General features: G+C 40.6%; 1 protein-coding gene across 1 annotated transcript in view; it reads right to left on the reverse strand.

Annotated features, from left to right (window-relative positions):
• The window catches only part of fsip1 (fibrous sheath interacting protein 1), a 102,710-nt gene that overhangs the window by 29,421 nt on the left and 60,644 nt on the right, over nt 1–12,645 (reverse strand). Inside the window, exon 9 of the mRNA XM_057859650.1 lies at nt 6,912–7,064. Coding sequence (XP_057715633.1) covers nt 6,912–7,064 — 153 coding nt within the window. The remainder of the gene's footprint in view (nt 1–6,911; nt 7,065–12,645) is intronic.

Genomic DNA, 12,645 nt, shown 5'->3' on the forward strand with positions numbered 1-12,645 from the left:
TTTCTGCATGATGTCAGAATAAGGTTTTGAATTTACCTTTCAGCACTCATTTTTGCACATGTTGGTTGGTGACTGGAGGAACGTGACTATGGACGGTACAAAGAACAAAGTATAAAGCTGGTTTTTGCACAATATGAGCTCCATCCATGTAACTCATAATGTTTGCATACTGTAGCCTAACCAGGACTTAATCGAAGTAAATGTATGTATTGCATTTTTTATCTCCAAAATTAATCATAAACAACTGACAATAAAGACAGCTCATCAAATTTCGACTTTGAAGGTTGTTTTTATCCGAGGACATACTGTGTTCACTTGTATTTGATCAAAGGGCCGCCATGTAGCTGGGCTCTGCTTTAAGAGTGAGTGTGGCGCCTACATAAGTACTAAATATATTTCACATGACTCTTTAAGATTTAAGAATATCTAAAACGGATGTTTCGCACGGAAAAACATGGCCGTATAATTTGCCAAGTTACTTTATTGCTTTACTTTCCATGAAGCTAGAATAACTTGAGTATGATTGCTTTAAAATAACATCCATTTTTTACTGCTTATGCCAATAATGACAAACCACATCAAAAGAGCGCATAACGTTATAGAAAGATATACCAGCAAACCACGACATTATGACCACTTGCATGATAAAATCCAGCTTCGATTATTATATTATTATGTCACGTGAAAAAATTGGAAGCCTGTGTGTTTTTTTAAACATATTTGGTCATATAGTTATTTAATATGAATTTTACCAATCTTGGAGAGATTCAAGTAATAGAACTAAACAATTACTGACTGAAAAAAGATTTTTTTTTTTATAACTTTCTGTAAAATATAATTTTAAATAAATGCAATTTCTGTTGAGGAAAAAAATAGGACACCCCCACATTCAATCCCAATTAAAATGGCTAAAATCACACACAGGGGTATCACAAAAAAATGGCTAAAATCACACACAGGTGTATCACATCAGGTGCACATGATTAGAACAACTGTACCCAGTGTTTCGAAGGAGGCCTGCCTTATTTAAACCTCACATTTAGTTTGGGGGGCCCCTGACTGTTGAAGTGAGAGAAAACACCATGGTGAGATCAAAGGAGCTGTCTGAGGCCTCCAGAAAGAAGATTGTAGACGCTTAAGAGTCCGGTAAGGGATTTCAAAAGATCTCAAAAGAATATAAAATCAGCCATTCCACTGTCCGGAAAATAGTCTACAAGTGGAGGACCTTCAAATCAACTGCCAACATGCCCAGGTCTGGCCGTCCAAGCAAGTTCCCCCCGAGAGCAGACCGCAAGATGCTAAGAAGTCTCCAAAAACCCTCAAATGTCATCACGGGACCTACAGCAGGCTCTTGCTACTGTTGATGTGAAATTGCATGCCTCTATAATCAGAAAGAGACTTCTCAAGTTTAACCTTCATGGGAGGTGTGCAAGGAGGAAAGCTTTGCTCTCCAAGAAGAACATGAAGGCCAGACTGAACTTTGCCAGAGTGAATGTAGACAAAGACCAGGTCTTTTGGAATAATGATCTTTGGACAGATGGATCTAAAATTCAATTATTTGGACACCAGAACAGAGGACATGTTTGGCGTAAACCCAATACAGCATTCCAGGAACAGAACCTCATTCTCATGGCCTCAGCCCCTGCTGCATCATTGCCTTCAATTATCACCACCTGTTCTCAATCCACCTACTCACAGCCCAGCCAATAGAACTGCTTCATTGAATAATCAACCTGTGTATTTAAAGCCTTGATTTTCACTTCCACTCTGTCAGACTGTCTGCGAAGCCTGCCTGTGACCTGCCTGCCTAGCTCTCTGAATCTGATTCTCGTTGCCGAATCTGAACCATCTTTACCTGCCTTCTCTCCTGCCCTGGTAACTTGACCTGCCTTTTGACTTCTGCCTAGCCCTTGTCTGTACCTCTGCCATCTTTTCACCTGCCCTGCTGGTCCTGTTAATAAATTGTTGAAAACATGACACATTTGTGGTCCTCCTCTGTCAGGTCCGTGACACTTATGCCAACTGTGAAGCATGGAAGTGGAAGTGTCATGGTTTGGGGATATTTTGCTTTAGCAGGACCTGGCCAGCTCACCAACATAGAATCCACTATGAATTATATCGTGTACCAGAGGGTGCTTGAGGAACATGTGAGCTCATCTGTGAAAAAAATTCAAGCTAAAGCGAAACTGGACCCTGCAATATGACAATGACCCAAAACATACCAGTAAATCCACCAATGACTGGCTGAAAAGGAAGAAATTGAGAGTCCTGGAATGGCCGAGTCAAAGCCCAGATTTTAGTCCCATTGAGATGCTGTGGGGTGACTTGAAACGGGCTGCACATGCAAGAAACTCCTCAAACATCTCACAACTGAAAGTATTCTGCGTTGAGGAGTGGGGCAAACTTTCTTCAGAACGATGTCATAGACAAAGGAATTCATGGTGGATTCTATGATGGTGAGCTGGCCAGGTCCTGCTGCAGCAAAACATCCCCAAACCATTACACCTCCACTTCCATTCTTCACAGTTGGTAGGAGGTTCTTTTCCTGGTATGCTGTTTTGGGTTTATGCCAAACATATCCTCTGTTCTGCTGTCCAAATAATTCAATTTTAGATTCATCTGTCCAAAGAACATTATTCCAGAAGTCCTGGTCTTTGTCTACATTCACTCTGGCAAACTTCAGTCCGGCCTTCGTGTTCCTCTTGGAGACCTCCTTGCACACCTACCATGAAGGTTAAACTTGTGAAGGACAGGCGGAAAAGGAAGAAATTGAGAGTACTTAAATGGCCGAGTCAAAACCCAGATTTTAATCCCGTTGAGATGCTGTGGGGTGACTTGAAACGGGCTGTACATGCAAGAAACTCCTCAAACATCTCACAACTGAAAGTAATCTGCGTTGAGGAGTGGGCAAACTTTCTTCAGTCCGATGTCAAAGACAAAGGAATTCATGGTGGATTCTATGATGGTGAGCTGGCCAGGTCCTGCTTCAGCAAAACATCCCCAAACCATTACACCTCCACTTCCATTCTTCACAGTTGGTAGGAGGTTCTTTTCCTGGTATGCTGTCTTGGGTTTATGCCAAACATATCCTCTGTTCTGCTGTCCAAATAATTCAATTTTAGAGTCATCTGTCCAAAGAACATTATTCCAGAAGTCCTGGTCTTTGTCTACATTCACTCTGGCAAACTTCAGTCTGGCCTTCATGTTCCTCTTGGAGACCTCCTTGCACACCTACCATGAAGGTTAAACTGAAGTCTCTTTTTGACCGTAGAGGCATGGTCTTTCACATCAACAGTAGTGCCTGCTGTAGGTCCCATGATGACATTTTAGGGTTTTTGGAGACTTCTTTTAGCATCTTGTGGTCTGCTCTCATGGTGAACTTGATTGGACGGCGAGTCCTGGGCCTGTTGGCAGTTGTTTTGAATGTCCTAACTTGTAGACTATTTTCCGGACAATGGAATGACGGATTTAATATTCTTTTGAAATCCCTTACCAGACTCATAAGCATCAACAATCTTCTTTCTGAAGGCCTCAGACAGCTCCTTTGATCTCACCATGCTGTTTTCTCTCACTTCAACAGTTAGTCACTGTTGAAATTATTTTGCGTTGAGGAGTGGGGCAAACTTTCTTCTGACCGACGTCAAAGACTGGTAGATGGCTACAAAAAGCATCTCACTGAAGTCATTTCAGCAAAAGGGGGTAACACTAGGTAATAGGTGGTAAGCTGTCCTAACTTTTTCCTCAGTTAGAATATGCATTTTTATTGATATATTTGGTTTGATGAGTAAAACAATTGAATTTTTGTTGATCACCTGCAAATAAATCACTTTCTATTCCAAAGAAGAAAAAAAAAACAAGATCAGACATTGATATGTGAACATTTCTTAATAAAGAACTGAATATTTAAAGGGGTGTCCTAATTTTTTCACATAGTTGTATATATTATACAAATAACTCGGTCATTAAGATAATTAAAATAATGCTTCAACCAAAGCAAGAGATGGTGAAAATGAATGGTGTTCGCACCAAGCCACCAATGGTTAATTAAATTTGAATCATCTTTTACATAATCAGTTCCCTTTGAGTGACTCATAAGGATGAGCCGTTAGAATTTGTTCATTTGATAGTGAAGTTCAAACTACACTTTGCAAGACAACATGGACTAATTTTCCTAGAATCGTTATATAATATTATGATAGTGACTTTTGTGATCAAACTATATAGCTTCTAAGAATTTGACACTTCAATAAAAATATGCAGAAAACTAGCAACAGACTTTTAAAGACTTTTCACACATTGAAAGATAATGAGTTTGATTTACAGCTGTAATACGAGTCATTTTTATTGCTGCAATAGATTTGGGTGGAAAACGCTGCCCTCCTCGTAACTCGAGACATAAATCTTCTCAAACAAACAAGCCTAGATGTAGCAAACTAGACAAAGCCAGCGCTTTAATCAGTGGTGATAAACACAGTATACTATATGCATATTTCTATGCTAGCTGATGGGTAAAAAAAGACAAACTTTAGCTAGGATTAGGTTTTGGTCGTGTGTCAAGACGCCTTGTTTGAAGTAACATTAGTGTTTTATTACATGTCACATCTTTTATGTTCCCATTTGTCATTCATACATCATGCCAGGGTTCATCAGCATCAAACCATGTGTTTGATTAAGTGATTATACTGTTCAATCAAATTATTTTTAATTACTATTGTTCAAGTACATTGCAGGGTACTAAGATCTTTGTGAAATGTCAATGGCAATGAAACATGAGCATTCAAAACCAGTGTTCTCAGTTAGTATACTAAAGATTTTTATAAAAATAAATTAATAAGTAAATCGAAGTGTAAGGGTGCTTTCACACTAGACCAAGAGGACCATGCTCCGGTTGGAGAGCTACCTCCATGGGGAGTAGTGAAATCATATTAAAGCAACACTAGGCGTCGCTAAAATTGACCAAAACTGAAAAGTTACCTAATTGACACCTGGCGTATTTATATATATGTAAACAGCACATTTTGGTTCATGTGCTAATGCTAATATTGTGGCCTACCTGACCGAAAATGTGATATCCACATAGGTCAAGGGTGCCCAAACTATTCCACATCGGGCCATAGCGGGTGCAGGATTTCTTTCCAACAAAACATGACAATATCTTTGCGCCAATCTGGTGTCTCAAAAGTATCATCAGTTGATTGTAGTTAAATACTGCTTGTTTTAGCAGAAACTTCATTGGTTAAATTGCTTGATCGGCAGGAACAAAAACCAGGACCCACAGCGGCCCTTGAGGAACACTTTGGGCACCCCTAATTTTTGTTTGTTTGTTTTGTTTTGTTTTTATAATAACCAAAAAAGACACTTGCCCTATAAACGGTAAATGTGCTTTTGTTCTTGTTGGTTGGTCTGTCTGTCACTACACAGGGTTCCTACAGGGTTCCTCAAGTCATATTTAAGACTTTTTAAGACCTAATTAAGAGCTCTTTCTTTTTTTTATTCATACTTATTTCACAGCCATATCGACAAAGAAAAACAAAATCGGTAAATTTGTGTTAATTTAGTTCTCGAAAGTGGAAATGTGGAATGTGTGCAGGATGTATGAATTCAGCGTATTAAATAGGCTACTTACGGGACAACACCACAGCACAGACGCAGGCCACAGGCCAAGTAGAGGTGTTGTCGTTAGCATTTAGCGTGGCGAGTGTCATCTTAAACTCTCGGGCAACCACAACACCTCTGCTTTCATGGTTGCTGTGGACCCAAACGATGTGCGTAGATCCATTCTGGAAAATCCAGTAGCAATCATAGCTGGGCTAGGATGCAGGGGGGCAACAGCACTAGCTAGCTATTTTTAGCTGCTGTCGCTTCACTTACATTAGCAGCTTGCTGGCTGGCTTTAGCTTGTCCCTTTAGGCTCGTGAGCAGCTGGAGAGAGTTTGTTTCTCTCCTCTCATAGAAGTTATGTGCTTAAACGATTTAGCATAGGACTCTAGCGCCTTCATGACCATTGTACCCAGCTGAATTTTTTTATTTTTTATTTTTTTTGCATACGATGCAAAAAGCCTCGAACACACTGCTATCCTTTGGTTTGAGCCAAAGGCGAAAGGATTGTTTACTCAACCACGCTTCGTTGAATTTACATTTCCCCATCTCTCTAATATGAAATGTACGGCTAGGTGTAAAAAATACATCTCTGTAATGTAGAGCATGATATTTTGACGGGACTCCATTCGTGACACAGGATTCACGCGGGAATCCCACGGGACGGGATTTAGACCTGGGGCTGCGTTGCTTTCTCAATGACTGGCTCCTCCACCCCGTTTACTTAATTAGGCTACGTTATTTAATCACAATGACAAATGACACTTTTGAAGATAAATGAGACACGGAGAGAAGTTACATACATCAAATTTAAGACCCAGACATGAAAATTCAATACTTTTTCAAGACTTTTAAGGTATTGTTTCCAAATTTATAAATTCAATATTTTTAAGACTTTTTAAGACCCCGCGGGAACCCTGCTACAGTTTTTGAAAGGAGGTTATCGAGCTCCAAACTGTATCCAGGGATCACAGTGGAAGTGCAATATTGAACAAAAACGACATCAATGGTTCATCTTTCATGTTTGTTTTTGAATTGTTGAACTGACCAAAGCAGATTTTACTAAAAAAAAGACTATTGAGGTTTCTGGAGGGAAAAAAATTAACAAGGAAGAAGTGGTCTAGTAGTGACACAAATGCGGAGCTGTTTATTATCATCCTCACTGGTTATGAACTTTGCGCTTGTAAAAATTTGTCATGTATGCATGAGATAAACAAAGAAGGGTGTACTAATGAGAAACACAGGTGCTGTGTTGATGAAGTGCATTTTTGTGTTCTGAGTTGTGTGAGAAAACATGGCTGCTGCCAACTCACTGTCATCTCCTGGTTCTGGCCCAGAAGGTCCAGCTGCCGTTGGATCTCCAGGAGCTGCAACTCCTGCGTCCTTCTCTCCTTGATGTCCTGCAGGACCTTCTCGCCTGGCTGAGGGTCCACGTCATGCCTCGGGCCAATGTCCGAGGTACGTTCCTGACAGACAACAGACACATGAGTGATTGTCACCGAGAGCCAACGAGCCGGCGAGCATGCGGACGTATTTGGGCACTGTCCTAGAATCACACTCCCAGTTGATGGCTCCCACATTTGGAAGTCTATCCATGAAGCAGTTCATCATCATTAATTTGAGTTGAAAGATTAAAATTGCTTCAAGACTTGCAAAATGCTCATTGCTGTGGCTCGCCGCTGCTTAGCAAAAATCACATCAGGTACTCAAACAAGAGGCGCATCTCAGCCACAAACCCACATAAATAACATGTGCTTTTGGTTGACCAAGTCAAGCTGCAAGGCGTATTGTGGAAATGGCTAATAGGACACTTTTTAGAATCGGTATCTTTCTGTAGACACTGAATAGAAGAACAGGTTGTTTTTCAAGAAAGATAAACCTATTAAATGCATTGTGACAAATATATAGTGTACGTAGTATTAAAGGGATCCTCTATTTTTAAGACAAGTAATTCTTAAAAGATAAATGTTAGTATGAGTTATAACAATTTGATATTAAAACCCCTCTTAATGTTTTTGTTCTAATAAAGTTTGTAAAATTATTTTAAGTGATAGGTCGCCATTCTTGTTACGTCGCAGTGCGTGACGTCACCGGTCCCGTTGCCCAAATTCCAGCGTGTCACTCGTTAGCTTTTCCAACATGTCGTCAGTTCTACCCTTCCTATTTGAACCAGATCTGAAAAGTGAAGAGCAGGACAGCACTGTCGGTCGTTCACAAGACGAGCTTCAGGGAAAAATGCGTGCAGCAAATACCTGATAAGACAAAAGTTGGGCAAAACTGGTGATGCGAGAGAGTGCTGTTGGGAACTCCGGTTGGGAGCGAGAGTGTATGCTGTTGGGAACTCCGGTTTTATTAGCAGATATTCAAGGTAAGCATATTGCGTTTTTAAACTTATCCCAATATAATTATGTAGATTGTTAGCATCCAGAGCTGTCGTGTGCTTTACATACAGTACAGGCCAAAGAGCACACCTTGTGTAATCCATGTCTTGTACATTGTAACGCGTGGTAGCTAGGATACGTGTATAAAAGTACCAAAAAGAGAGAAGCTTCCACTTATGCGCATTTATTCACAAAAAATAATATTTCCACCTTGACCACTCTTCACTCGGGAGCTCAGCAGTACGCAAACACGCGTTCCCTGATTAACTCCAACATTGTTGTAAGGTCCATGTCAGAGTCACTGTTGTCACTGTAGCGTGCCATAGTGCTTTAATTATTTAGTATGATTTGGGTAAAACTCCCACGAAGAATAGTCAACAAAAAGATAGCAATAGTAATCCAAATCTGCGTTTTTTACTCACTCGAAGATCCAGGAATTAGACCGATCCCATGGTAATGTTGCAGCCGCGATCAGGCCGTCGATTCCACAAAATAGACTGATCCGAAAAGCAGCTGTGGGACCGACGAAACAAAGAAATGGACAGATCCGAAACCAATATTGCAGACGCGGTGGGACCGTCGGATCCAGAAAATAGGCGGATCCCTTACTTGACTGAGGATCCAGGAAAAATGTTCGGGTGCCAGTTGTAACGCGCGGTGGGTAGGATACGTGCATACAGGGACCAAAAAGGGGGAGAACGAAAATAATAATTCCACCTTGACCACTCACTTCACTCACCTTGTTTCCATTTGACTGGAAATTGCATCCAAAGCAGCACATGGTGCCATTTTACTTCGTGAGTTTAGGCAGCAATAAGCAATTGTTGAACACGCTACACATTTGGAAAGATCCCAATTACGTCATCGCTGCGAGCCTGCAAACCATAGCGCCAACTAAAGGTCAAAATATGGACTAAATATTATAGAATGTTGCCATTGATTTAACATTTTAGGTGTTTCTAACAACATATTTTAGTACAAGAGAACAATTGTGGTTTATTAGAGCCTACGTGTATTTAAGTTAGAGGATCACTTTAAGTGTTCTCTAAGATCCATCCCTTTTGGTTACTGCTTTTTGAAACAAAGATTAGCTTCAACTTTCTGGAGTCCATGAAGAAGTATGAGCCAATTTGGGGGGATTTTTTTTTGAAGATTTACATCCAACTTGTCAGGTGCCAGGAAATAACAATATAAAAAAATGAGGCTAACACGTACTGCCGATCGAAACAGAGGACAACATGGGTATTCAAATGGCTGAAGCTGTATGCAGCACAGAGAATTCTGAAGAAAAAGCTGATAAACATGTCAAAATTGACCTAAAAAGAATGAGGTCTTTGAGAAAAATAACAAAAAAACTAAAGATTAATCTGATGTCTGCTGACAAAAAGAGAGCATTCATCACTGGATGGTGTGAGCAAGGGTTTGGAACTGAAAGCTATTTGAGTGGATTTATTCCATGTGGGACAAACACAATGGAGTATTCAAACGCATCCCGAGATCTACTCTCCAGCGACAATACTAATAGAATATAAGAGACAATTGCACAAGTCACTATGAGCCGAGTCACAAGTAAGTCTTGAGTTTTACCTTTTGTGGGTCAAGTCAAGTCGAGCCGAGTCACGAGCTTATGTCAAGTCCAGAGGTTATGTCAAGTTGAGCCGAGTCACAAGGTTGTAAAGACGAGTCGTATCAAGTGAAAAGGTTGTCGAGTCGTAATGCCATAATGCAAATTATGCCGAGATCTACTCTCCAGCGACAAAATAATAGAATATAACACAATGGCACGAGTCACTATGAGCCGAGTCACAAGTAAGTCCTGAGTCTTACCTGTTGTAGGTCAAGTCGAGTTGAGTCACAAGGTTATGTCGAGTCAAGACGACTTGAGTCATAAGGTTATGTCAAGTTGAGCCGAGTCACAAGGTTGTAAAGACGAGTCGTGTGGAGTCAAAGGTTGTAAAGACAAGTTGTATCAAGTGCTGAGATCTACTCTCCCGCGACAATACTAGCAGAACATAACAGACAATTGCTTGAGTCACTATGATCCGAGTCACAAGTAAGTCCTGAGTCCTACCTGTTGTAGGTCAAGTCGAGTCGAGTCACGAGGTTATGTCCAGTCAAGTCTCGATGTTATGTCAAGTTGAGCCGAGTCACAAGATTGTATGAACGAGTCGTATCAAGTGAAAAGGTAGTCGAGTGGAGTCAATCAAGTCACAGGTTAGTCAAGGCCTTCACCATTGTTCCCAAGCTCACCCGCAAAGTACTCAGGTTTATCACTGAGGGAAACCTTACTGTCAATGTAAGTCAACATAAAAAAACTATGCAGTATAGTCTGCAGGGAATTTGCTTGCATTTTGATTCCCAAAATGTTCCGTGAGGGCATGGCGAGGGCAGTCAAGGTGACCACCGGATCACTGGCAGGTGGAAACCAATCTACGATCCAAGTTTTTCAAGTTAAGTTCCCAAAATGCATTGGTGAATCAGTCAATTGTGAGATGTTGGGTAAGTTTTGTTGCTGTAGCTCAACGTGTCAAAGGGGATACTTATCAAATAGCATAGCAACAACACTAATCATAACTCTAGTCCTTAATGGATAACTCATGTATGAACGGAGACCTGTCACCAAGTATCATATAACAGCAAGTATTTAGTCAAAAACAATAGGCTCAAATAATACTCTGTTTTGGAGTGGCAGTCCAATGCAGTTTTGTTGTTTGTCTTATTAACAATTCTCATGAAGGTAAAATTAACAAAAATGTTGGGTAAAATTAATAACTTTATTCAGTCAACAAAAAATTACCTTGTATTACCAAAACAAGACTAAATGCATTTACAGTGGGGCAAATAAGTATTTAGTCAACCGCTAATTGTGCAGGTTCTCCCACTTGAAAATATTAGAGAGGCCTGTAATTGTCAACATGGGTAAACCTCAACCATGAGAGAGAGAATGTGGAAAAAAAAACTGAAAATCACATTGTTTGATTTTTAAAGAATTTATTTGCAATCATGGTGGAAAATAAGTATTTGGTCAATACCAAAAGTTCATCTCAATACTTTGTTATGTACCCTTTGTTGGCAATAACGGAGGCCAAACGTTTTCTATAACTCTTCACAAGCTTTTCACACACTGTTGCTGGTATTTTGGCCCATTCCTCCATGCAGATCTCCTCTAGAGCAGTGATGTTTTGGGGCTGTCGTTGGGGAACACGGACTTTTACTCCCTCCGCAGATTTTCTATGGAGTTGAGACCTGGAGACTGGCTAGCCCACTCCAGGACCTTGAAATGCTTCTTACAAAGCCACTCCTTTGTTGCCCTGGCTGTGTGTTTGGGATCATTGTCATGCGGAAAGACCCAGCCAAGTCTCATCTTCAATGCCCTTGCTGATGGAAGGAGATTTTCACTCAAAATCTCTCGATACATGGCCCCATTCATTCTTTCCTTTACACAGATCAGTCGTCCTGGTCCCTTTGCAGAAAAACAGACCCAAAGCATGACGTTTCCACCCCCATTATTCACAGTAGGTATGGAGCAATTCAGTATTCTTTTTCCTCCAAACAAGAGAACCTGTGTCTCTAGCAAAAAGTTCTATTTTGGTTTCATCTGACCATAACACATTCTCCCAGTCCTCTTCTGGATCATCCAAATGCTCTCTAGCGAACCGCAGACGGGCCTGGACATGTACTTTCTTCAGGAGGGGGACACGTCCGGCAGTGCAGGATTTGAGTCCCTGGCGGCGCATTGTGTTACTGATAGCAGGTAGCCTTTGTTACTGTGGTCTCAGCTCTCTGTAGGTCATTCACTAGGTCCCCCCCGTGTGGTTCTGGGATTTTTGCTCCCCGTTATCATTTTGACGCCACGGGGTGAGGAGGGAGTTGAAAGTCCGTGTTGCCCAACGACAGCCCAAAAACATCACTGCTCTAGAGGAGATCTGCATGGAGGAATGGGCCAAAATACCAGCAACAGTGTATGAAAAGCTTGTGAAGAGTTACAGAAAACGTTTGGCCTTTGTTATTGCCAACAAAGGGTACATAACAAAGTATTGAGTTGAACTTTTGGTATAGACCAAGTACTTATTTTCCACCATGATTAACAAATAAATTCTTTGAAAATCAAACAATGTGATTTTCTGTTTTTTTTCCCACATTCTGTCTCTCATGGTTGAGGTTTACCCATGTTGACAATGACAGGCCTCTCTAATATTTTCAAGTGGGAGAAGTTGCACAATTAGTGGTTGACTAAATACTTATTTGCCCCACTGTATATGATGTGATAAACCAAAGAGAGGGTTGGAGGGCAGAGAGGCATTACTTCAGTACTACTTAAAAATGAATAAGAAACTATACAATAGACTACAGAAGCCTGATTTATCTCTCATCTTCTCTCTGTTAGTGGAAGTAATGACAGCTTCTACCATTCATTTATTTATTTATTTAAGTAGTCTTTACTGGAACGCTCTTGTTCATCAAGACTACAAAACAGCACCATATGCAGATTCAGACCCCTGTCATGATAATATAGAGTTCCAAGCAGTACAAAAAAAAAAATCAAAATGAAAGTCTCTTTTCACCACCAGTCTCGCACCACTAAATACTTGATTTTAGAAATAAACCAATGAAATAAAACCTTTGCTATGGTAGTTTATTTGATTTGAAAATGACAGCGAACCCA

Source organism: Corythoichthys intestinalis, chromosome 15 (assembly GCF_030265065.1).
Source record: "Corythoichthys intestinalis isolate RoL2023-P3 chromosome 15, ASM3026506v1, whole genome shotgun sequence".
Classification (NCBI taxonomy): Eukaryota; Metazoa; Chordata; class Actinopteri; order Syngnathiformes; family Syngnathidae; genus Corythoichthys; species Corythoichthys intestinalis.